We start from the raw sequence: 27,228 nt of genomic DNA, 5'->3' as shown, positions 1-27,228 counted from the left end.
GGGTTAAGGTCAGCATCAGCCTATTAGTATTTCTTTTTTTTAATTAAAAATTAAAAAAAAATTTTTTTTTGACCATGCCATGCAGCATGTGGGACCTCAGTTCCCCAACCAGGGATCAAACTCATGCCCCCTGCATTGGAAGCACAGAGTCTTAACCACTGGACAGCCACAGAAGTCTCAGCCTATTAGTATTTCTAACATAGGGCAAAGTAATTTTGTAGAAAGGCATATTTATTTCCTCCCTGGGAACAATCTCAATGGTCCTCTCCAGTGAATTGCTCTAAATCCTGGACCTATTCTTTTCTTTTTTCTCCTCCTCTTCCTTTTCCCTTCTCTCTCTCTCTCTGTTTTTTCATTTGTCCTATTTCACCTTTTGGATGAATATATTCCATCAATCAGCACCCATAGATTACAATATGTCCTAGAATTTTCTCTTCTGCATTTCACGGGTGTGTGCCAACATAGTTATTCCACAGTTTGTTGACTAAACATGAATGTACTTCATGTACCCTTTTCATGAAATCATCCAAAGTCATCAGTCATATCCTGTTGCTACCTGGGTCTTTGTTGATTGAAGCATCATTTTTAAAATTAATTAATTAATTAATTTATTTATTGGCTGCATTGGGTCTTTGTTGCTGCACACGGGCTTTCTCTAGTTGTGGTGAGGGGTGTCTACTCTTCATTGCGGTGAGTGGGCTGCTCATTGCGGTGGCTTCTCTTGTTGTGGAGCACGGGTTCCAGGCACGAGGGCTTCAGTAGTTGCAGCACGTGGGCTCAATAGTTGTGGCTCACGGGCTCTAGAGTGCAGGCTCAGTAATTGTGGCACATAGTCTTAGTTGCTCCGCAGCATGTGGGATCTTCCTGGACTAGGGACCGAAACTGTGTCCCCTACATTGGCAGGCGGATTCTTAACCACTGCGCCACCAGGTAGGTCCCTGATTAAAGGATTATGATATCTGTCTTGAGATATTCCATCTAACAATTTGGGATTTGGGGGTTGTTTTTCTTTTTTGTCTCCATCTGGAGATCCTCCAGAGACCTTGTGTCTTCCTTAAGCTGCTCAGAGCAGAGTTGCCATCAATTCTTGGGCAGACTCCTTCTAGGGCTTGAAGAGTGGGAGGAGAAGCTGGGTGCTATTTACATGTACTTTGTTCAGCACTTTGTTATAACTTCTTACCTACAATAGTATTTGCGACTTGTGTGTTTGGGTAAAACTTGGAAATTCTTTTTCTCTCTTTTCCTCCATCATCACTAATAGCCCAGGCTCATCAGCATATTATGTGTATGTAGCTGGATAATATTTTGAGAAAAAAATTTAGGTTTTATTTTTTCCTCCCTAGTATCCCACTTTTCCTTTCCCCCATTCAAGTGGGTCTCTGCGCTCATGGGTCCAGTTAGGATGCTGACCCAGAAGGGAAGACCCAAGAACGACCCGAGTTAAAGCCTGGCCCAATGGCACTCAGAGTCAGAAACCAAATGCAGTTACAGAAAATCAGTTTTAACTTTTATACTCATGGATCACTCCAACCCCTTGTTCAGTTTGTGACACAGATACCCACATCCTCCTTTTTTTTTTTTTTAAAAAAAAATTTATTTATTTATTTATTTGGCTGTGCTGGGTCTTAGTTGAGGCACATGGGATCTTCATTGCAGCATTCGGAATCTTTTAGTTGTGCATGCGGGATCTAGTTCCCTGACCAGGGATTGAACCCAGGACCCCTGTATTGGGAGCACAGAGTCTTGACCACTAGCGAAGTCCCCCTACTTTTTTTTGAAGTCTCCCCACAGTTTATTTCAGGATGAAGAGCTCTACCTCCCTCAGTCTGAGGGTTTAGGAGAAAGAAAAATGGGTCCTGGGCACCTTCACTGACACAACAAATTTACTGATTGCCTGTTGTGTGCTAGGTTCCCTGGTAGGCACTGAGGATGCAGACTTGAATCAGACACAGCCCTTGCCTTAAAGAATTTGTCATCCACAGTGTAGAGATATAAGTCATGTACTCAAGAAAGCAACACAAGCTTGGTAACTCCCATAAAAGAAGTTTCTGGAGGGAGCTGACCAAGACAGCAGCGTAGGAAGACCCTGAACTCACCTCCTCCTGTGGGCACAGCAAAATTACAACTATTTACAGAGCAGCTATTGATGAGAAAGTCCTAAACACTAGCAGAAAAGATCTACAACTGAAGCCGTAAAGAAAGAATTACAACAGGATCGGTGGGAGGAGTGGAGACACACCCCAGTGTTGGCAGGACCCACAAGCAGGAGGACTATCACAGTTGTAGAGATCCTCTTCACGGAGGCAGGGGTCTGAGCCCCACGTTGGGCTCCCCAGCCTAGGGATCCTACGCCAGGAAGATGAACTCCCAGAATGTCTGGCTCTGAAAACCAGCAGGGCTTATGTTTGGGAGAGCTGGGGAGTTATAGGAAGCAGAGACTCTACTCTTAAAGGGCACATGCACAAACTCACATGCTCTGAGATCCAGTCCAGAGGTCAGTAAGTGGTGCTGGGAAAACTGGACAGCTACATGTAAAAGAATAAAATTAGAACATTTTCTCGTACCATATACAAAAATAAACTAAAAATGGATTAAAGAACTAAATGTGAGACTGGAAACCATAAAACTCTTAGAAGGAAACAAAGGCAGAACACTCTTTGACATAAATCAGAGCAATTTTTTTGGGACCTGTCTCCTAAGGCAAAGGGAACAAAAGCAACAAAACTCTAGTACCTTTTTGTGGGGACAGATGGTTACTGGACTTACTGTGATGATCATTCATAGTATATGTAAATGCCAAATCACTATGTAGTATACCTGAAACTAACATAATTTTATGTCAAGTATATTTCAATAAAAAATAAATTTTCTGGACAGTCTGATGACCAATCTTGAAAGGTGTATGTGTGTATAGGAGGATGTACCAAGGGAGGGGTCCATTCATCTTTACCATGTGTTTCTTGTCTCTTTAAGTCCTCTTATCCATGGTAAGTTATTTTCCCTAACTTCATAATAATTAGATTTGAAACCTTTTGTGTGAAAACATGTTAAAGACTTGTTTTAGCTCTTTATTTATAAAATAATGAGACTACAGTTGAGGATGACTACAATCCCTTCATTTCTAAAGTTCTGAATCAATGAAAATCCCTAAAATAGGAATCAATTTTTCTTCCCCACATTCTTATTTCCTCATCAAAGAACTTTGGTAGTGAATCAGTCCTAACGCCCTGATGACTCTGAATCTCTGGAACACCATTGCCTGTGTCACCTTTAGGGTTTAGCATGTATTACATTGGTTACTATTTATCAGTAGAGTGTGAGCTCGCAATGGACTGGTACGGGGTCTGACTCGCTGTCGTCCTTGGTGCCTGCCAGTCTGTGGTCTAAATCAATGGTTGCTCAAAGTGGCTGGATTTTAGCATCACCTGCTGAGCTTTAAACACTACACAATGGAAAAAAGACAAACTTTCATGCCTCATGCCTAGATTTTCAGATGCGGTAGGTCTAAGCTGGGGTTCAGGAATCATAACTTTAGAACACTTCCTAGGTGATTCTAATGATCAGCCAAGTTGGAGAACTAATGGTCTAAGCTGAATTGAAACACGTGTGTAAGTGTGTCAGTGTGTGTCTCAGTGTATGTTTGTATTAATAGTTCCCCCAATGAGATCTTAGTTGGCTATCTGCTTGCCTTTCTTCCTTCCGCTTAGCAAGTGCCAGATGCACTCTCTCATTATAATATATATAATGTAATATGTATATGATATATATAATTATAATCAGTGTTCTCATTTTAGTGAGGACAAAAAGCGTGTAACTCTTCATGTCTTCAACGCCCAGCTTCCGGTGGCCAGCGCTATGATTAGTAATTGCTTTTTTGGTGACTGTGAGAAACCCAGTTTTTGGTATGCTTAACTTACATAGTGCAGCCCATCAGCTTGGAAGCTGCAGAAGTGAGACTAGCTTGTAACACCCTCTGAGATCCTCCTTATTATACATCAGTCATATGGACAAACCTACAGGCCTCTGTTTCACTCTTGGGGGACTTCAAAATTTCTCGGATGATATGTTGCTTTTCAATAGTCCTTTTACAGATGGAGGAACTGGGACTGAGAAAGTAACTTTTCCGGGATCCCCAAGCTCATATGTGGGTGGTTGGGGTTTGAACGCAAATCAACAAAATGGATTTGACTCCATATTAGTGCGTGATTCATAAAACCAAAGCTAATGTCTTAATATGACACGTAGAATTGGTAATACCCATTACCTTAATCCTGAGCCACAGGCTGATAAAATTATTACCCAACTCAACTTTTTAAAAACATTGTTTTTTTGTTTGATCAAAGTGCATAGAAAAGATGAAAAGAAGGTGCTATTCATTCCTACCTCCCAAAAAGCACACAATCTTTATTACCTCTGAATTCGGATTTTAATTTAATATACATAAGGAAAACCTAGCAAATGATGGCAGGCCCAAAAGACTAATTACAGGTAATTCAAACATGTTAGCCCAAAAGAAAACAAATAAAAATTATTTATGATACATCAGTCATTCTTTTTTCCCACAGATCTTAAAAATTGGTCTCAGCTTCTCATTTTTAATGTGCTTGCCTCCTCTGACTTCTGTAAAACATCCAAAGATATTAACACCTCTATATACAAAGAAGCAGTGTGGCAGTATGTGCGACCTTATATAGTTTTCACTCTTAAAGAAAAATTATGAAATATTTGCTTTGAACCTGCTCTTTGATTCTAAAAGGAAGTTAATTTGAAAGATTCATAAATATTACTTAAGTGGCCAAACTATTTTTTATTTGAAACTAACCTAAAATTCTAGGTTGAGCAGAGCTGGTTGGAAAAGAGGAGGAATAACTCTGGCCTCCCTAAGCTTTGTCATTTAGGAAGCAGATAGAAACTGGCAACCCCAAGGAGAGAAGAATAAGTTTAATGTGTCTTCTCACACGCCGTCAAGTTAGAGCAGCTCATCATGGAGGTTTAGACTGGTCCATCTCCCTAGAAGGTAGAAAAAGTTAATTATTACAACATCATTGTTTTTCTTTCTCCCCCTTGCCCTTCCCCCTCCTTATCACACATCTTATTCCTGATTACGCCTGCCCCCTATTGGTTACCTACTGAATGCTTTCTGTACTTCTCTGACTTTGTTTCAGAGCTTTAATCTGTCACTTACTTGTGTTTGGACTATAGGTGTGGAAGCTTCATTTCATTATTAAAATGAATTTTGATAAGTGGCACAAGGGGCTCAACGGCTGTATCTAAAGCCACAGTTGATAAGTAAAGGAGCCAGGACTTAATAAGTAGAAAACCCAGGGAGGTGGAGCCCAGAGATTGTGCTGCTGTCTTGAAGCTACGCTGCCACATGATTTCCATCCTCTTAAGGAAATGACAGTCAGCACAATGTACCGAGCCTTCTGGTTATTGACATGGATGCTTGTTTTCTTTTGCTGTTGCACCGCGTGGCATGTGGGATCTTAGTTCCTCGACCAGGGATCGAACCCATGCCCCCTGCACTGGAAGCACTGGACCACCAGGGAAGTCCCCAACTCTTGAGTTCTATTTTTTTTCCCTCATACTTCAATCTGTGTTTTAAAATAGTTTTATGTGTATGAATAATTGACTGATCTGGCTTGCTCAGTAGTTGAAATAATCACCTTGTCTTATGGTCCATAGGTTTATTTTTATTTTTCATACTGTTGATAATTTACAGTCATAGTTGGAGAGCAAATTCCCAGTGATTTCCTTTTATTTTTGCACTTAAGTATGATTTCTCTCTTCTATATCTTTTCCAAAGGAAAGAAAACACCATTCCATATATTACTTAACAACTTTAACCCTTGTGTAGATCTATTTAGGAAATAGAACCCTTGGGCACAGACTGTGGTGCGTATTCCTGACAACATGTACCTATAACAGATGTCCACTTCCTGGGGATCTTCATGTAAACATTATCATAAACTTCTACATGTACATGGAGTCCTTTGCCTTCAGGACCACTGTCAACTGGGGTAAGACTGAAAACTTTGGTCAGCTTCAGCCTGGATATGTTAGCATCACAGAGAGCAGAACTTCCCTCAGCTGAAAAGGGGCTGCCTGGACTTTACAGCCTGGCTCTGGTTTTCTGCAGCTGCCACCCTTTCCACCCCCTTGTCCCATTAGCACTGGTGGCCTGACTTGGCCTCCTGCACTCTGAGAAGGAAGGACAAAAACCTCAGTTACCTGACAGCAGCCACAACACTGGCAGTCTCCACACAGGGTCCCCAGGAGGCCGTTGATCACCTGGATGGCACAGATAAGTATCTGAACCGCTCCTATGATCAGCAGGATGGAGAAGAGGGTCAGATGCCAGGGAACCACATCGACAGGCTCTAGGCAGCGGGTCCATAAGTCATTGTTCCCGAGGTAATCTCTGTTGGGGACATTGGGGAGAAAGGAGACATTGGTAAAAAGTATGCAATACCCTAGGCCAGAAAGTCACCATAACGATTTTTCTGTTTGAGTACTATCTATCCAAGACAGAAGCTCCATGAGAAAAAAAGAATCCCATAATATTAACACTTTTAAAAGCAATACGTAACTTTTTATTGAGTATAGACTATGTGCTGGACCCTGTTCTGAACATTTTACACATATTCACTCATTTATTTCTTTATGGTTCTTTTCTTCCATTTCACAAATGAGAACACTGAAACACAGAGAGGTTAAGTGACCTACCCAGCTCACACAGCTACTGAGTGAGAGAGCGATTTTTGCGAGCCAACCAGGAGGATGGATAAGTTTAATATCTATTAAGGGGCAATGAAAATGAAGACACTCCAGGAGCAGAATCTCACAAATGTTCACGGCCTTTAGCCTACTGTTGTCCTTAGGGACCGTCCGGACTTCTGACAACTTATCTGTCACGTCTAGTGGCCGTGTGAGGCCATATAAAGTACAATCATGTCATACAGTTAATGGCAAGAGCTTGATTCTTTTAAGGCCTACTTCTAGCCAAATTGTGAACTGACTCAGCTATATTCTTGTGAAGATTGTAGGGATTCCACCTGCAAAAAGATTTAATTAACTGAAAGGAAGAAATCATTTGCTGCCTTAATACGCATCTTATAAAAGCTTTGAAACAGGAGAAACTGCAATATTTGTATAAAATATATGTATCAGGAGTCTGCTGCCATGTCAAGGGCATCGTGCCTTGAAGGAGAAATGTGAAGTGTGCTATCTTTAAGAGGAAAATGAAGGTAAAGCAGGTAAAAGCTATGCATTATTGTATTTCTCCTCACATTCTTAGAGCTGCAGCTTGGTCTCTCCCTCTTTCTTTATGCAACCTCTCTCCTTCCAAGGACTCAATAGGAGACTCTCCATCCGGCTACAAAAGTAACATCCACCTCATTGTCTTTAGAACTTTTTGACAATCTGTGTCTGGTGATTTCTCCAGTGCATCAGTACGCATTTATGTGAGATACATTCTGTATTAAGATTGCGAAAAACCTTTGAAATGATGGAAGATGCCCGAGAGTTTAGCAGAGCAGAAGAGATAAAGGAAAGAATGAGCCTTTGGCTCTTGATTTAAAAATAAAACATTGTTTATCTCATTGATTCACCTTCCCATGAGAACACAGGCTCTAGCAGCTCACTGGCTGTGAGACTTGTGTATCTCTCTGTGTAATGGGAATAACAATATCATCAAACCATAGGGTTAAATAAGGATTAAATCAAACTGAGGATTAAATGAGCTAACACTAGTAAAGTGCTTAGAACAGTGCCTAGCATATAATAAGTTTTCAGTAAACCCTAAAGTTGTTATCACTTTACTTAAGCTGAGCAGTCTGGTCTAAAGGAAAAAGGCTGGTATTTTGGAATCAGATGGACCTGGGTTTGAATCCAAGCATTCCTCGTGCTAGCTCTGTATTCCTCACACAAGTCACCTACCACCCCACTGCCCCCGGCCTTCCATCAGTTTATTCATTTATCAAATGGGCTGAGAATAACCTTACAATTGTGAAAATTCACTGAGATAATATACCTTCTGTATTGCTGTATAAGACTTCTTTTTAGTATGTTATTTTTAAAACACGCGACTTTCTGTTCTGCCTTTTTCCATGTAGTCCTTCCTATCTTTACAGTTTTTCAGCTTGATGATTATGAGGTTATAAAAATTTCCAGTATTTTCCGGGCACACTGTGTAAAGAAGACCCTAAGATGAAGTAATTGGCAATCCGGAGCTTGGGCCCTCTGCTGGAGTTTGTCCAGCGGCGGGACGACAGCACCCCCTGGTGGTGAGATTGGCGAAACGCTCCCGGGGGAGCTGGAAGCAAGGATTGAGTTTGGGTGGAGAAATCCTCTTCTGTTTCGTTCCAGATGCTGCCTCAGCCCTACACACCCTCACGGATAGCTGCTCCACAGACCCTTCTTTTTTCTCCCCCAAACTCTCAGGTTCTGAGAGTCTCAGATCCCGGGCAATGATTGCTGCGTGCAACTCTCCAACTCGCGGTGAGAGGGGGCCCTAATTTTTCATAGATTCGGAGGCGAATCCCGCTTCCGCATTCTGTGCAGCGAAGAGGGCTGAGGCGGTTTAAACCCACTGAATTCCATCACTGCGAAGGGCATTCCCCCCTGGGCTGCAGTAATTCCTCCAGCCTCAGGGTAGCACGCTATGGATTTCATACACCTTACTTCTTGCCCCGACAAAGGCAGCTGCAGGAAGGAGCAGGGGAGCCCAAGTGCTTTGCCTGGATAACTCAGGGGCCACCTCCTCCTCAGGGACAGACACCTTGACGCTCCTCCTGCCCGCAGCTGGCTGTGGTACCCCCTTCTGTGCTTCCCAGTCCTCTGCGTTCCCTCCGGTAAAGAGCGCCCAGAACCCTGAGCTGTCCTCATCTGTGCATTTGTCTTTCTCTTTGTGACTATACATCCACAAGTGTAGAGACCATGTCCCTCATCTCTGTCCCTGGTTCCAGCACAGGGAGTGTTCAATAAATGAGCAGCTTTGATGAATGGGGTCCTGCCCATGTTTGGGGCACTGGGCTAGCTGCGGTCCATCATCCCCCCCAATCCTACTAGGAGGTGCTACTTTCCTTGAACAATGCCTAGCATATAAAAGCTCCCAGAAAGAGTCACTGTCTGAATGAACATACACACAGATTAAGAAGTCTAGGGGGGGAGGGGCAACATAGGGGGAGGGGGTTAAGAGGTAGAAACAATTAGGCATAAAATAAGCTACAGGATATATTGGACAACATGGCGACTATAGCCAATATTTTATAATATTATAAATGGAGTATAACTTTAAAAATTGTGAATCACTACATTGTACAGCTGCAACTTATATAATACTGTACATTAACTATACTTCAGTTACAAAAAATGAACTACTAAAAAAGACATTAAATATTTAGAAAGTATTATACAAAAAAAAAGTTGAGGCTACGGAATGTAAATGCCTGGATTTGATCTTCCTTCTGTCTGACTTCAAAGCCGTTGCTCTTAATCATTACACACACTCCCTCTATTTGAGTAAATTTATCCCTTTAGAATAATTAAAATATTATTTATTTATGAAATTTGATTTACACAATATATCTCTAATAGTATGTATAGTATCTCCAGTAGTATGTCAATCAAGTCTTCTCTATACCATAATAAAGAGATTATTCTCTTTGAAACTTCATGAGATGGTTGAAAATATTGAAATTAATCACAAAATTATTATGAAAGAATAACGTTTAGAATGTTCTAATGCATTGTAATAAATTTCATTCATAGCAATGCTATATTCATAAACATGAATAATACGTTTGTGTTTGACAAGTGCTACATGGCAGTAATGGTACATTATGTACATCATGTTATTTCATTCTTGCCTGAGCCTGTGAGGTAGATCTTGCTGTCACCCCATTTCACAGAGGAAGAGCTGAAAAGTGACTGCATTGCCCAAGATCACACCACTGGTATGTGGCAGAGGTGGGACTGGACCCTAAGTCAAGTCAGGCCAAGGGCGAAGCCGGATCTTAACATCTCTGGGGCTTTTCTGCTTCATGAAACATGAAAACATGTTGGTGCAGTCCTGTCTCACCCCAGCCTTGTGGCTTTCAGCTCTGGGGAGTGTGTTTGCAGCAGTATGGGGTCCCTTGCTAATAAGTAATCATTGAAGAGCAGCTGCAGGTGGTCTTAACTGAAAGTCCAGGCAGAGCATTGAACGGTATCAATTCTGTGCTTGGTGGGAGAGCGCTCTCCTCACCCCTGAGCTCCTTCCCCAGGGAACAGGGAGGGCTGCAGCCTGACTCAGCAGTGCTGTGCTTGGCTGTGTCCTTTGTCTCCCCCGCAACTGCTGATTGCCCTTGGCTTTACCTCCTGCATCCCCTCCCACAGCTGTCCTCATGCCCTGTGCCAGCTGCTTCCCTTTCAGCAGCTCAGGGTCAAGGTAGAGGTGGCCAATTGTCTCAGAAAGGAAGACCTTGGATGGGAGGAGGTCCTACTTCAAAGCAAGCCAACAGGGCATATCTCAAAATGTCTCAGGTTTCTTTTTCCTTCTAGGATGCTTCTTTAGTATGGTTCTTGTGATAGAAACAGTTAACTGCATTTGTTCCTTTAACATGATCGCCAACAAACATTTCTAAGGAAAACAGAACTAAATTCTACGGGCTTGAGGAGCCCTGAATTTTGTGCCCCAAACTGAAACCTCAGAGTCCACCTTGATAACCTTCCTTCGTTCTCCTTACACCTAATCCTGATGATTCCATCTCAGACAGACTCTGAAATTTCTCTCCTTTTGATCCCCAATTCCACTGCCTTGGAGATGCTGAGGATCTTATCTGGATTGTTACTCCAACCTCCTACTTTGCTGCTTCTTTCAGTTACTGAGACCTTTCATGCATCCTCCATGTGAGGATCAAGATCGTAGAGGATGAATGGAATGGTGTGAATGCTGGTAGCTTCCTGCCACCCAGTGAACTGACATTCTCTGAGCCCATGGGGCCTTTTCGTAGTTGCTTCAGGACTTTCTCTTCTCTCTGCCTGAAATATGCTTCCCCTCCTCTCTGAAAGGCACACTTCTGTGCATCTTCCAAAACCAGCCCATGTCACCTCCTCCGAGAAGTTTCCCTTGCACGCCTCCATTTCACCCTTTTGGCAAGTGAGGGTCTGTTCCCTGTCGTCACCCTAACTTACCATGTGCTCACTGGGGCAGGGACCAGGTCTGTCCTCTGTGCTCCATGTTGGGAACAGGCTTCAGCACAAAGTAAGGTCCTGTGAAGAGCTTTTTTTTTTTTTTTAAATTCTCCTCTTAATCACTAGCTGTGGAGCTCTGGGCAAATTAATCTTTTGAACTGTATTTTTCTACTCTAGGGATAAGAAATCTGAGATTTATTAGGAAGATTAAGTGAGATAATGCACACAGAGACACTCAGCCCTTAATCATTAGAAAGAAGGAGAGGAGGAGAAAAACGAAGAGGAGAAGTTGGAGGAGGAGGAAGAGGAGGAGAAGGGGAAGATGCTGCCACTGCTATTTAGTGATGAGGGAAACTGTCCTGAGTCCTTTTCTTTGGTCTCATACAGTGATTGTTCCTTTCCACTCACTAAGTAGCTGTGTATGTGTGTTACACTTGCAGCTACAAAGACAACTCCTGTGATGCTTACATACTGGGATCCGATGGATAAGAAGAGTCCATGGGACAGTAAAAAAGACTGGAGACAGAGGCCCCTGAGGTTTTTGAAATGGACTCTACAAAAATCAGATAGTGCAAATCAATACAAATTGTGTTCTAGAAAAAGCATTGTGACTTGAAGTCAGAAACTTGGATTCGTCAAACTTTCATTATTAAGAACAGTGTGCTTTTGGGTGAGTTACTTCTGCTTCTCTGGGCCTCTGCTATCTTACCTCCAAAGGAGAGCTTTTTGTGAGGATCAGATGAAGCACTGTGGGTGAAAGCACTTTGTTAACTGAAAAAACCAAGCAACACAAGGTGCAAGGATTGTTATAAGAAACTCGAGATGAGCCTCTGCAGTTGGAGGGACGGTTTGGAGCTGGCAGTGAGAGATAAGGTCATAAAGGAAGGCAGGATACGGGATGCAGGGGACAATGGGATGCTGAGGAAAGCCTGCCAGGTGGCAGAGACCATGCCTGGACCCATTCTCCTGAAAGCCCTTCCTGTAGCAATTGCGGCATATTTCACACCAAGAGCAGACTTGCATTTTATGTGGGATTGAATTCTAGAGTCAGGGCATGATGGGAAAGAGCACAGTTAGTCAAAATTAGTCTTATCTTATAAATCACCTGGAAAGTATAATATATATGATTTTGTAATATACAATGATTTTTGATCATACTATAGTTTGAAGCCACTGTGCGGATGTCTAGGTACCCAAAACTTTTTAATTAAAGTGCTCTAATCTGATACCTGTTAATGGATGGCTTGGTTGCTGCTGTGAGGAGTAGATAAAACAACACATACAAAAGCATCTATCACAGAGTAATGTGTGATCCATGGGTCTGAAGTGAATGCAAACTTGCTTCAGCAGGAGGACAGATGCAGAGGACTTTGAAAAGTGGTCTCCTCAACCTAAATATTCATTGACAGATGAACAGATAAAGATGTGGTACATATATACAATGGAATATTACTCAGCCATAAAAAAGGAATAAAATAATACCATTTGCAGCAACATGGATAGACCTAGAGATTATCATACTAAGCAAAGAAAGAAAGAAAAAGATAAATATCATATTATAACACTTACATGTGGAATCTAAAATATGACAGATGAACATATCTACAAAACAGAAACAGACTCACAGACATAGAGAACATACTTGTGGTTGCCAAGGGGGAGGGTTGGGAGGGGAAGGGTTGGATTGGGAGTTTGGGATTAGCAGATACAAAGTAGTACATAGAGAATGGATAAACAACACGGTCCTACTGTAGAGCACAGGTAATTATATACAATATCCTGTGATAAACCATAATGGAAAAGAATATGAAAAAGAGTGTATAAGTATGTATAACTGAATCACTTTGCTGTACAGCAGAAATGAACACAACACTGTAAATCAACTATACTTCAATTAAAAAAAAATTAAAAAGAGGGCTTCCTAGGTGGCGCAGTGGTTAAGAATCTGCCTGCCAATGCAGGGGACACAGGTTCGATCCCTGCTCCAGGAAGATCCCACATGCCACGGAGCAACTAAGCCCGTGTGCCAAAAAAAAAAAAAAAAAAAAAAAAAAAAAAAAAAAAAATTAAAAAGAAAAGAAAAGTGGTTTCCTGTCCTCCCCCAAGCTGGCATTTCCTGCGGTGGCCCACAGAGCAGCTGTCCACTGTCCTGACCTGGGGCATCGGGTCCAGCCCAGCCCAAGCAGGGTGTGAGCGTGCCAGGGGAGGGTGTGGGGCCCTCACATCAGAACAATATGGCTGTTGTATTGTGCTGGGTTGTTACTTGGCACCTCTCGTGTTGCTTTCTCTCTCCTTTGTTTTGGACATAGATTTATTCTAATTGATTTTAAGCCCATCAAGGGGAGTAGTGTTCACATTACAGAAAAAATAGAAAACATGTTGAATACTGCAGTGATGCTGTCGATAGAAATACTAGGAGGAGGGTCCTTGAAAGAAGACATAACCTGTAGCTTCGTAGACACACCCCTGCTTGGGGCAGAAGAAGCCATCGGGGGAGGGACCTTATGCTGTCTGGATGCTGTGCTCAAGCTTTGCACAGTAAAATAAACACCCGTGACAACCACTGCATGTGACAGAGGACATTCGAGGGCTTGTACTCCTGTTTAACTACAGAGAAGGGTGGGGATGATATTGTAGGTAAAACACTTGCAGACAAACCAAGAGCTCATGGCGTACAGAACCAGCCCCCTCCCTCTCCTCCGGCTGAAGCCTGCTCCTGAGGGTCTGTAGCCTCTTACTGTATGTTAATAAATAGAGGTCTGATTTACTGACTTGGTGTCCTATAGATTTTTTGAGGCATGGCCCCATCCTCCGTGTACAGGAGGGCCCAACAACTCTAATTCCTGAGCCCCTAGTATGTCAGCCCCTGTGCTGGGCAGAGGGGCTGAAATGGGGAGCAAAGCAGAGATGGTCCCAGCCCTCCGGGAAGTTAGAGTCTAGCGCAGCCCCATCTAATGATGCTCAACCCAGTCGCTCACAGCTGTGCGCGGCTACCCAGCGCTTGAAACATGGCTAGTGTGACTGAGGAATTTTAAACTTCCTTTCATTTATGTGAATTTAAGTTTACGTAGACACACATGGCAAATGTCTACTGCCTTGAGCAGTGCAGTCTGGGGCAGAAGGATGCGTAATACAAAAAGACAAATAAGACCTGAAGTCAGAAGACACAGGTTTGCTCCCTGTCTCTGCCCCACACTAACTGTGAGACTTGGAGCACATCACACTTATTCAGCCTGCCTTGCTGGGGAGTCACTACCTCTTGAGGTTGCTGTGGAAATTAAAAGTTTATTTTTTAAAAAGTTCTTTATAAACTACAAAGTACCATGAAAATATGAAGCATTATTTTAACGAGTTCTATTAACATTAACTCTCATGAAGAACCTACCATGTTTTCAAGGTTGTTTTCTGTAAATTTGCTTGTTAAAATTTGCTCTGTAAATTTGTTTAGTTATCCATCATTCAGGGTATTAGCAAAAGCCTTTGAGCTCTGTGAATGAGTAATCATTCTCGTTTTCTAAGATTTTCAATGGAAGGCACTACTGTTTATTAATATTAGTTGCCTCGTGTTGATGCTAATAAATGTTTGAATGCAAGTGGTAATACCATCAACCTCCTTCCCTCAGGACAGCCGAGGTGCCCTCTTCCATTATTTCTCCTGGTGTCTGTCAAAAGAGCGTTAGAGGTGAGATCTTGTGCAACTTCACCCCACAGCTCCAGCTCTGCTTCAAAGTAGCAACATGCCTGAGGCTTGTAAACTGAAGATGGCGGACCGTGAGCCGTGTCCCCCTTGGGCCCTTTACCTGCCGGTGCCCCCTGTGGTGACACATGGGTATTGCAGGGTGTACCTTACCCGTCCTGGAAGGGGTAGCTCCACGTGCCATTTTTGGCCACGAGACATTTCGGACCCCTGTTGATTGAGACTGCTGAGATGATAAATGAGTATCCGGCACCCAAGACTCCAATCACAGCAAATATTGTGGAAGTGAACATCTGAAAGAGAAAGAGAGAGACCTCCAAGTTCTTAAGGTGTCCAGAGATTACACGCAGCACACGTAAGCGTCCTGTCGTTGAATGTGGTGAATATGGGGTAGGAGCCAGTCTTTACTGGACATGGGGCCTGTGGGGTCTCCTAGAAAGAATTTTGGTGTCTCGTGTCCCCTTCTCCACCCCCATTCCCATCCCCGTATCTTTTTCACCTATTCAATGATGACTCAAGTGCTGGTTATGGTTTGATACCTTTGAACCAGGGTTTTTAACCTTGTTAAGAACAGACTGTCCTTCACAGGGCTAATGCGGAAGACCAGTCTATTACAGAATCAAAGAATCTTAGAATGGGAAGTGATCTTAAGTTTTCTGGTTCAATCATCTCGCTGAAGTTAAGTCACAGTGGGGCCTCATGTGACGGCAGGTTCTGCTTATGAGAAAGAGTAGAAATCTAGACTTGCTCCTTGTCAGTCCTAGTTACATACCTTGAGTTCAAAAAAGATAAAGTCCAACCTCTCTTCCACTAGGTAGAAACCTTTAAAATATCTTACGTGAAAAATATTTTCTATTTGACATCTCTCCACCCCTTTAACCCTCTGAAAATTTTCGCTCCTTTAGGTTACACAAGCTCAACAATTCCAGTTCTTTTAAATATTTTTATGTGACAGAGATTACTTAGTGAAAAATAGATTGTACTAGCATCTTTTTTTTAAATTATAAAATCAAGATAGAATATAGAATATAAAAGGCAGAAACAATCCTGGAGCCTATCCAGGCTAACTCCCTCTTAGATGAAAAAAATTAGGTCTAGAGATGCAGTGCCATTCTGAACAGGAATTAGAGAGTAGCATGGAAACATTAATAATTTTGGAAATAGACATGGAAAAGTATCACCTGTTCTGCTCTGGTGACACAAAAGTATAGTGCAGAGCACAAGAGTTTAAAAGTCAGCAGACCGAGGCTCAGATATCCGCTTTGCTACTTTTCCCTGTGATGACTCTGCATAATGGATGTATCCTTAGGGTATTATTTTCTCATCTATAAAATGGGCATGATAAAGCCTACCTACCTAAATCAGATGTGATAACCTAAGTTAAAGGTGAGATACTCCCTCTTTTCCCTTCCCTATATTACTATCAATCTTGTCACAGTATATTTTTGAAGGTTTGAGGGTGGGATTTGAGGGTGGAGAGGATTTAATTGTGCCTGGGCAACTGGAATCTGTATAATCTATTTAGCAGGAATTCATATCCATTTTCATATCATTTTCATTTCATATCATATTCATGTCATATATCATGTCATATATAAATGTATTTTTGGTGCAACTCTCCAAAACTGATCTCTGACTCCATGCGCCATGTATGACTTCCTGTGTAGAACCAACCATTCCCTCCTTCACATCTCCCACCCCCAAGACTCTAGAACGTATCCACTCCCATTACAGCACAGTACCTACAACACACTAATACACAGCTGTTTATGTCTGTCTTCACCAACCAGAGGACAAGTCCTTGAAGCCATGGGCAGTGAGTTATTTGAAGATAGTTAGGACATTGCTCCACCCCTACCTTCAACTATATGTTTTTTTTTTTTTTTTCCTTCCTAGCTTATCAAAGGCACAGGATAACTTCTTTTGGGAGGCTTTCAATGACTAAGTTTTCATGTTACTCATTATTTAGATTTTTCCCCTTAATTTTTATGCCTACAGTATCCTAAACCCATTGTTGCCATCAAGAACATTTGTGAATATAATTTAGGTCAGAAGTAAATGAAAATTTGGGTCAATTTATCATGTTAGAACAGGCAGTCTCATTTCCAAAGGATGTCTTGTTGAATAATTTTGGAAATTGCTGAATTATATAAAGTTAAATAGGTTTCATTCTGTTGTACTTCTAAGAATCTTTGTGATATGCTAATATGTGTGAAACTCCAAGAAAGGGATATACAATGTATACTGGAATATAAAGAAAATTATTAGCTCTTAAATTATCCTTCTGATGTGAGGGAATTGCCTTAGAGCTGTGCGCTTATTTCATTCATCAGGTTATAGGACATTTCCTCAAATTTGAACAACCAAGTATTGTGTGGGAAAGACATTAGTCAGAAACAATTCATCTATTGTTGGATGACAGAATTATTTACACATTTTTTCTTAACCTAGATTTGTTAATTATTCTAGGAAAGTTGACCTCACAATTCCTAGTTCCTATAACTAAATATTATAGTTAAGAAGCCTTTTAAAGGGCATTCTAATATGAGCACGCTTAGTGTTTACAATTGTGGGGTTCATTATTACATACCTGCAGGAAGGATGTCTGAATACTGTCTTTGTCTTATCTGAATTGATATTTATGACTGAGTGAAATTTCCACTGACACCATTGTACATGGATACAAAAATGTCATTAAATGGAAGAAAAGGTGTACTGTTGGAAACTTGATGGCTCCAAAGCTGTCTTTACTGGGAGCAAAGACATTAATGTCAAAGAAGCATGAAAGCATTTTTAAAATAAATGAGAGGGGGGGAGTAATATTTCAAAGTCAATATATTAAAATTATTTTATATTTCATACATGTGATTTAAAATATGCATATATCACAGAACATTTATGCATATATTAATGTTAGTCAAAGAACTTTTTTTCAAAACTTCTTTCTGGGGAAATAAGAGATGGTTTCATATTAAGTTTTGCCTTTTAATTAGGTGTATATGGTAATTTGCAGAGTTTTCTGATCTCATAGGAATGGATAACTTTTTCCCACGAGTCCTTGCAACAACACACTTTGGGAGATGCTGCTCCAATTTAATGAGAGCTTATCTAGCTAGTTCTCTGTCTCTGAGCCACCTCCATACTCCAATCAAATTGCTGTTTAGTTAGACACAGCTGGTATTAATCTAGGAATGGCCAGAACGTTCCAGTACAGCAGCTGAAAGCTTACACTCCGGTCAGTTTTCCCTAATGTTTTACTTCTTGTCCTTTCAGAGTGAGGCTCTGAGTGGTCTGGAAATATTTTTGACATGCAGTCCCTGGGATGGATTGGATTGTGTCAATGGAAAACAGATTCTATGAAAGAAGGGTCTCTCATCTTAAAATTGCTTAAAAGTCTTCAAAAGCCAAAATTTCCACTAAATAAATGGTTAAATATTCTTCTAATTATATTTTCACAAAAAAGATGCCTCAAAAGTCTTCAAGTACAATCATCTCACTTTCTAGATAATAAAAATAGCTTCATTCTGTGACAGCCTTGGACGTATTATCTCATTTAATCTTCGCAACAAATCTGTGAGGTGGGTGTGATTATCTACATTTTTCAGACAGGAAACTGAGACTACTAGAAATTAAGATAATTGCTCTAAGTCAAACAAAGAGTAAAATGGTGGGACTAGAATCATTCCATGGCTGTTTGGTTCCAAAGCCCATGTTCTTGTGACTTTCTCAAATCTAGCAGGTGGCTGAGCTAGATTAAGAACTGGGGTCTCAGGCGAAGGGGCAACATAGGGGTGGAGGATAAGAAGTACAAACTATTAGGTGTGAAATATGCTGCAAGGATATATTGGACATCATGGGGAATACAGCCAATACTTTATAGTAATTATAAATGGAGTATAAACTTAAAAAATTTTGAATACTATACTGCACACCTGTAAATTATATAACATTATACAGCAACTACACTTCAAAAAAAAAAATAACTGGGGTCTTGGACCTGCCACCTCTTCAAATATACACACACATACATGGACACACAGACCACACACAATACACTGCCACTAGCACCAGATATTCTGTTATTTGCAAATTTCTCTGTGAATGACACTGGTTCTCTCACAGAAATAAAGCGAAGATAAGGAAAAAATATCTTTTAACTTACTTGACCTTCTGATCTTGAGTTCTAATTATTAGTCAGGAATCATGAAACTCTTGATTATTAAGAATGGAAGAGTATCAGGACTTCCCCAGTGGTTAAGAATCTGCCTACCAATGCAGGGGACACGGGTTCGATCCCTGGTCCGGTAAGGTTCCACATGCTGCGGAGCAAATGAGCCCACGTGCACAACTACTGAGCCTGTGCTATGGTGCCCGTGAGTCACAACTACTGAAGCTGGCGTGCCTAGAGCCCATGCTCTGCAACAAGAGAAGTCACTGCAATGAGAAGCCCTCACACCACAACAAAGACACAATGCAGCCAATAAATAAATAAATTTAAAAATTAAAAAAAAATTGTTGTAATGGAAAAGAAAGATCACTTTTCCAGAAAGGCAGTGTGGAAGTCTGAGGACACCAGGGTTCCAGCCTCCTCACAGTCACCCAGGCTCCACCTCCCTGGCTTCAGCTTCCAGTGGGTGGTAAACAAAAGAAAGGGGTGGCTGGTTCTAGAAGGTCCCTTCAACTAAAACAACTCAGGATTTCATCATCCACTGGCTGGTAGTGAGAGGAGAAACCTGTCTTGTGTTGTTCCTGCTGTGTGAGATGACTGGAGGATTTTAGATATCATTCCTGGAACATTTCAACAGGCAAATGTTTACAGACGCAAGAATTGAGTACAAATGCAAACAGTCCTCATTTTAGGCAAGTCTGAGTACATGAAAAACCAGGTTACTATAAAATATCAATGAGATAATTTTCCCCTTTATCGAAGAGTCCCCCTTATAAGAACCTCTAGACCAACACTGTCCAATTGAAATATAATGTGAACCATATACATAATTTAAAATTTCTAGTAACACCTCTAAAAAGGTTTACAAAAAAGTGAAATTAATTCTAATAATATATTTTCCTTAACTCAGCATATCCAACATATTATCATTTCAATAGGTAATCAATATAAAAATTACTAATGAGATATTTTATGTTCCTCTTTTGTACGAGTTCTTTGAAATCTGGTATGTGTTTTATACTTACGGTACATTTCTTTTCTTCTTCTTCTTTTTTTTTTTTTTTGTGGCCAAGCCACACAGCATGCAGGATCTTAGTTCCCCAACCAGGGACTGAACCCGTGCCACCTGCAGTGGGAGTTCAGAGCCCTAACCATTGGACCGCCAGGGAAGTCCCAGATACATCTCAATTTTGATTGGCCACATTCCATGTGCTCAATAGCCACATGTGGAAAGTGGTTCCTGTATTGAACAGGACAGTCTAGAACATTTGGAAGATTGATTTTTGGTGGTAATACGTAAAAAAATGGATGGATATTGTCTGTACTGATGTCGTGATTACGGCTACTCTCAGGAGGGAAGGATGTGTAACAGGAGGGCAATGCAGTGACTCTCAATTGAAGCAATAAGGTTTTATTTCTTTACAAAACTATTTGAAGAAAATATGGCATCAGGCTACAGTTTCATGAAGCTACTGGTGGTATGTTCTGTTTTTGTACTCACATTTGAAATATCTCACCTTGAAATTAAAAAAAACCACTCCAAATAATTTTTCATAACTTTTCCAGCATGAATGACCTACATGAAGCAAGGTACACTTTGTCACTTTGCTTTAGGTCATTTCATGCTCAGAAGTCTTAAAAAATTGTTAAATTTACTACTCTGAGATATTATCAATCTTAAAATCAGATGGACTAGCTTCCATTTATCATGGGCTTCACCATACAAAGTTTTTCATGTTAAAAGAGAAGTTATTGAAATCAAGTTGAATATGTTGGGGAGTAGATGCTCTAAATTGGTGTTTTTTAAACTAAACAGGCAAAAGGCCTGGAATATTTCTGGAAGGAGACACAATAATTGGAAACACTGGTAACCTCTGGGGAAGGGCGTTGCCAGACTTTGGAGTCAGGAATGTGGGGCTTCCTTTGCACTTTTTGTACTAAGGACATGTTTTCCCTATTCTAAACGAATAAAGAGTAAAGGGGGATACTGCTGTGTAGTGGTCAAGGCCATGGGATACAGGCAGACAGATGTGGGTTTGAGTCCTGTTTCCTTCCTCATGACCTTGGGAAGTTCATCATTCTAAGATCTCCATTTCTTCTTCTGTAAAATAAGCCTTGATAATCACTACCTGTCTCCCAGAGATGGTAAAATGTAAGATAGCCTAATCAAGAATAGGAAATAGGGAATCAAAGGTATACACGTCTAGAAGATAAGATAACCTCCAGGTGGGGTAGGCTCTTAGATAATGCCTGGCACTTCACTGTAGGGATATCCACGCATCTCTTTTGCCTGTTTCTAAGATTTGGATAGTTTCCCATGACATTAACAAATACTTGATAAATGTCATTATTATATTCTAATGTTTTAATAATCATAGCCTCACAAACTGTAACCTTCCACAAATATAGAGAATATAGCTCTGGGGAGAAAAATAAAAGTAAACAGGCTGACCGTTTTATGACTGCTCAGCACACATGTTCAGTTTGTATTTCTAAAGAAATATATGTTAATATGTATGCTGTAAAGACTTCCCTTGAAATGGAAGAAAATGCTCTTGAATTCACCATGTGTCAGCTTTAAGACCTCCCTCTCTACCGGGCTCTGGAGACAGATGATGTGGGATCCGATGCCCACTCTGCCCTGGTCGGTGGTGTGTAATTATGTCAGCTGAACAAGGTGGAGGAGGCTTGGGGGGCTGAGAAGGCAGGAAGGGTGTGTGGTTCGGAGACATGGTATTTCAAGGCTTGGGTAGTGGCAACATGTTGGGGAAACATCTGTGATGGGCATGAAGGTTCCTCTCAGCAGGTGTTCTAAGATACATAGAGTTTACTTGAAATGTTTTTTCGCTTAAACACTAATGTCCTCCTGTATTTTCTGCCTCAATCTTGGGAAGCCCGGAAGACAGAGTAGGAGGTGGGAGGTGTGGTAGTCAGAAACTCAACTTGCAAGAGCCTCAGTTTCTTTATTTATAAAATGAGAATTTTAATGCCTACCTCAAAGGGCTATTGTGAGAATTGAGCCTGATAAAGTACGGAAATCACCTGAAATCCTCCCAGAGCGTTCATTTACTTCATTCATCCAACAAGCATTCATCGAAGACCTATGAGTTCTCAGTACCCCAGGCACTTGGTACTACTCTCCCCTGCCCTGTATGCTAAGGCTTGCAACCTCTTCCCCCAATCCTTGCAATGTCTTCATGAAAGGTAGCAACTGCTATGGTCCACTTTACAGCGGACGATTTTGAAGCATAGAAAACATTTAGTGAAGAACTAGGGTTTCATACTTTATTTCTCCTTTTAAGATAATCTCTTATTTCAAAAGAATTGTCTTTCTTGAATCTCCCTCAAACTGGCTGTCCTTTCAAGGAATGCAGAGGTGGCTGTCAGAGCCAGTGCTCTTGGCCTTAGGAAACACTGAGGGCAGAAGTGCTCACATAGGAGGCGTCCCTAAGTGGTGCTGGCGAGCTGAGCTGGGCACAGGGAGAAGTGCTGACTCTACAGTGAATAGGCTGATTTATGACCTGACCAAGATCTTCCTTCAGAACAGGCCTGTCAACCATCTGGCCCTGCCTATGGGTGGGGTGGGCCTTTATCTTCCTAATAGACTTCCAGGATGCTGAAATGTCTGCCTGCCTCTAAATATCTTCTTTATCAGTCCCATTATTAGAGACACTCCTCTGAGTCAAGGTCAAGGTCTTCTAAAGACTCTTATTAAAGCACATACTTAATATGAAAGAGTTGATAAAATTAATTAGCTGTCCCATTGGACCCTGAGAGTTCAATTTTTTAAAGGATCAGAGGTCAGGAGACCCTGACCAACCACAGATCAGCTGCTAGGGCACCTCTGGTTTGGAAGGAAGAGGTTGAGACCTAGCCACAAACCCAGGCCAGGGTTTTTAAAGCCCACCTTGGAAGTCACCCTCCTCTCACAGCTTTTGCCCCCGGGCTCCCTATTCTCAACGCTCATTTACTTGAATTTACTTAAGAGAGTGCAGACCCATGGGACTGGGTTTCAGTCTTGCTCTGCCTCAGAGGAAAGTTTGCCTCCATTTTTAGTCTCAGTACGAAACTATCAATTAGGCAATCTCAAGTTTTTTTTTTTTTTTTTTTCCAGCCCATTGTCTTACTTTATCTCTACAGCCCTCACATCCGGCTTCCATTATTGATTTGTGTGTCCAAGGAAAGGGAAGAGAGTGATGTAGCTGACTTCTGGGGAATATTCCAGAAAGACAGCAAATAAAAGAGTAGAGAGGGAGGCCAGGAGACAAACGATGGAGAGTGAAGCTATGAAGACAGCCACAGCACTTAGCTCAGCAAACTTGGCCTAGTCTGTTTCTGCCTCACAGGCCTTTCTACCCAGCAGGATTTCTTACAGCAGGTGCCTCAGAAGCCCAGTGTTCCTTAAACACCTGGAGGGGAATCCTGTGAGCTTTGGGAAAAATAATTCAAACCTTTAGCATTATAATACTGATCAAGTTATGCTGCAGCTTTTTTTTTTCTTTTTGTCTGACAAAATGTTTGCAAACACCTTTCTTTAAAAATCGAGTATTGCTCCAGAGCCTTCAGAACATTAAGGAAACGTGTCTAAAGCAGGGGCACGAACCCAGTGGCCCTTAGGGGTGGGGTGAGGGGCTCAGCCACGCCCAGTGAAGGCTGTTTTTGTGTCAAAATGGAGGCCCAGGAAGAAGGTTAGTTTTTTGTTTTCTGAAAAAGAAGTAAGACATCTAGATATTTTTGGTGAAATCTCTCTATTTTTAAAAGTTGGCAGCTGATTAACAAACAAATGAGCCCTAAACAAGAAATCCTTCTGCTGGCCACCTAGAGTGTGGTCACCCCTGGTGCAGGGCAGCTGTGGCTGGTGCCTTGGTTTCCAGCTGGCAGAGCTGGTCCTTTGATGGGCACTGCCCTTGTGGACAGTCAGCCAGTGGCTGGGAGGAGTCATTCTCACCTCACGCCAAGACCAGATCCCCCCCGCGGGTGAGGGACCCAATCAGACAACTTGAACTGGGCAGACCAAATATTTCAGATTGCATTGACTCCACTGTGCTTTTAAAATTGTGACTTTTCCACCTTCCTCTTGGACATCATATAAATCTAATTTAAAAACACACTTTGCACAATACTCGGAATGTTGTTTCCCATCTCACTGTGGTTATGCATAAACCTAAAAACAAACAAAGAAACCAAACAAAAACCCTGGCTTTATACTGGCTAATCTTCAGACTTCTACTCAGCACTAGGGGATGAGCCGTTAGATTTCGAAGCAATTCATCCAACTTGCTCTTTTTTTTTTTAAATTCTCATTTCCAATTTATTCCCCCCAAATCCACAAAGTATAATGGGATTACATTTCAAAGAGAAAATGAGTTACATATTTATTTCTTTCCTTTATCGTTAAGTATATTGAAATATCATTATATGTAACCCACGTTACATAACTATATCAAATGAATTGTGGTTGATTTTTACATCTCTTTGTAAACGATGATTTTAAATGTTGCTATAATAATCAATGCTTGATGGTGTTAAAAAAGTGAGTCCCTTCTCTTTGACTGATCCTCAGCCGCACATGACAAAGCATCATTGTATTCTCAGTGCACCAGCCTCAGCCCTTCGTTCGTACTCAATAGGTATTTTTTAATTGACTAAATGAGCAAATAATGATGAGGAAGAAATGTTAGAAATGATTCTGTTTCAGGACAAATTGCTATACCTTTCCCTTTAACAGGTAATGTAAGAGTGTATAATTCATCATTGGGGTTCTCTTGGATGGACGATTGAATCTCAGGAAATTATAATTAGAAATTGAATCTCGGAAATCATCAAGCCAGTAATTCTAGTCCAGCCTTCTTCATTTTACCACATTGATGTATCTGAACTTAATACTTTTCTTTGTCAACTCTCTGTTTTATTCACTTATATCACCTCTATGAATGAAAATTAACAATCATTAACACACATAAACACAATATTATTGAATTTCTAGCTAATGTTTCTTGCATTCCTGGAGCTGGATACTTGTTAGAAAGGGAGATTACAAAGGGCTAGAAATAGTGAAGACTTATTTCCATCAAAATAAGAGTTTTCTTGATAGAATCAAGAGGATTGAAGGAGAATTAAAAATAACTTTCTATGTTATTGAAAGAGAGCACATCTGTATACCAGCGGAGGTTATACTTGGGACATTCTGATCGAATCCAACTTCCTCATCCTACAGATGAAGAGGTGGGCAGAGAGTACCCAGTTGTGGAAATGGAACCAAACCCCACTCCCAGACTTCTTCCCACTCCAGCTTGGAAGGGTGAAGCCTAGTTTCTCTAGCTTGCCCACTAAAGATGGATGGCTGCAGGAAACAGGAAAGGAAACAGAAGGCCCAGGGCAAAATCCAGGTAGAGGTAGGGAAGTGCTGAGTCTCTGAGGCAGTGAACCTGGCAGTGGTGTGGATGGAGAGTTTAGGGGGCTACCGGAGAAAGAAGGTTACCATCTGTTATCCTGTTGCAGCCCCTCTTTCCAGATGAGGCAACGCAAAGCCAGAGAAGAGAAATGACTCGCCCAAGGTCTCAGGGCTTCTCAGTGGCAGAGGGAGAGTGACAGCCCCCGTCGCTGCCTTCCAAGCCTGCATTCTTTATATGGTATCACTGCAACTTTCCAACTCTGATATCCCTGCCTGTTTGTAACATTTTAAATGGTACTCATACCCTATAAGAAGGAGGGCTATGGTTTTAAAAATTTATGATTATTGTTATTTTGCATCAGCAAGAACCCCATCTTCATCGCCGAACCAGCTGCCCCCAGAGTCCTGCCTGGGACTGGAGACTCGTCCCCACGATGCCCAGCAGTGCGCCCTGGAGCAGTTCTGGTGGCTGCCCCTCCCCACTTCCCGGCCCAAAACTCACCGCAAAGCGCTTCCCACAGCTTTCATTGCCACAGCACCCGCAGCAGTCATTGTTCTTCAGGCCCAAGAACACCAGCGCAGGAAAGATCATCTGCCAGCAAAAGAAGCATCTCAGAGTGGGTTTGGTCTTTCATGTGAAGGGGACCCTTGCCTGCCCGCCTGTGTGAGGAGCCATGGAAGATGGCAAGAAGAAGATGGCCAAAGAAGATGGCAAGAACTAACAGAGCCTGGCTGGTGGGTAGATAAGTATTTATGGAACATTCAGGTTCTGTTTGGCTTAACTGCAGCTCCAATGAGGCAAGATGTCAAGATCTGACACCTTGTGTTTTCACGTGATGGGTTAGGATAGGAATAAGAAACGTGTCCTCAATTGTCATGAAACATGAATCAATCTCTCTCTCCCTCTCTCTCTCTTTCTCTCAACCAGAGGTTCCCAATCTCTATTGGAAGCAAGGGGTAAAGAAATCATTAGCACGAGAGTGGAAGAGAAACCCACTGACACCTGCTTCTCTTGGTGGTTATTCACTTCCCAACCTCCACAACCCCACACCCCAGGGTTATCTTGTTAAAATAAAGAAATTATGCGGCTCTCAGTTTGGTTCAGAGAAGTCAACTGACCCATGGGAACTGCCAGCCTGAGCTTGGGGACTTATTCCTTAGTCAATTTAGCAGACGTGTCTTTGGAAGGGAAAAAATTAAAGCATGGACTTTTCATCTTGCAATGCTTGGGCTTTCGTTAGCAACTAAATCTCTTCCCGTTCAGTAAGTACCCAGTTTTAAAAGGATGGAGTGAAAATCTCCTTTGGGGAGATTTTTAAGGCTTCCTTACTCACCAAGACCCCGTTTCCTAATATTCCTCCAAAATACCAGACCTCGTTGGAAAGGTGGTCATTGTTGTCTATGACTTTTCCTCCAGGGAAAAATAGCAAGATGTTCGCGAGGAAGCCACACACAGTGAGGGGGATGAGGGTGCCCCCCAGGCACTTGGCACAGCTCCCAGTGCACATGTTGGGGAAGTAGGACTGCGACACAAGCCCCTTCGATGCCTTCTTCGCAGGCTCTCTTCAGAGTTATCGCCGCAGAGTCGTAGGAATGGTCCCCAAATCAATCCGTATGTTGGAGCTGAGAAGAAAAATCAGCTTGTGACGTGTGTCCTTGGAGTTGCTTCAGCTTCTCAAATATAGCAGAACCTTGATGGCGATGGACATTTATACATTCTCCCTGACCTGAGGTCCTTTTTTTTTCCCCTGCACCCTCATAAATAAGATTACGTTCATTGCAATCATTTTGCCA

At 41.7% G+C, this 27,228-nt stretch overlaps 1 protein-coding gene across 1 annotated transcript; it reads right to left on the bottom strand.

Moving 5' to 3' along the window:
• Positions 1–4,405: 4,405 nt before the first annotated feature.
• Positions 4,406–27,177, bottom strand: TM4SF4 (transmembrane 4 L six family member 4). Its single transcript, XM_057737645.1, has 5 exons — positions 26,769–27,177; positions 25,937–26,026; positions 15,026–15,165; positions 6,232–6,421; positions 4,406–5,010 (listed from the first exon to the last, which is right to left on the bottom strand). Exons 1-5 carry the CDS (start codon positions 26,940–26,942, stop codon positions 4,993–4,995), a joined length of 612 nt encoding a protein of 203 aa, XP_057593628.1. The 5' UTR covers positions 26,943–27,177; the 3' UTR covers positions 4,406–4,992.
• Between the last annotated feature and the right edge of the window lie 51 nt (positions 27,178–27,228).

The sequence above is a fragment of the Hippopotamus amphibius genome, chromosome 6 (assembly GCF_030028045.1).
Source record: "Hippopotamus amphibius kiboko isolate mHipAmp2 chromosome 6, mHipAmp2.hap2, whole genome shotgun sequence".
NCBI lineage: Eukaryota > Metazoa > Chordata > Mammalia > Artiodactyla > Hippopotamidae > Hippopotamus > Hippopotamus amphibius.
Note: the sequence above shows the minus strand (reverse complement) of the source record. Positions and strands in the feature narration are given on the sequence as shown.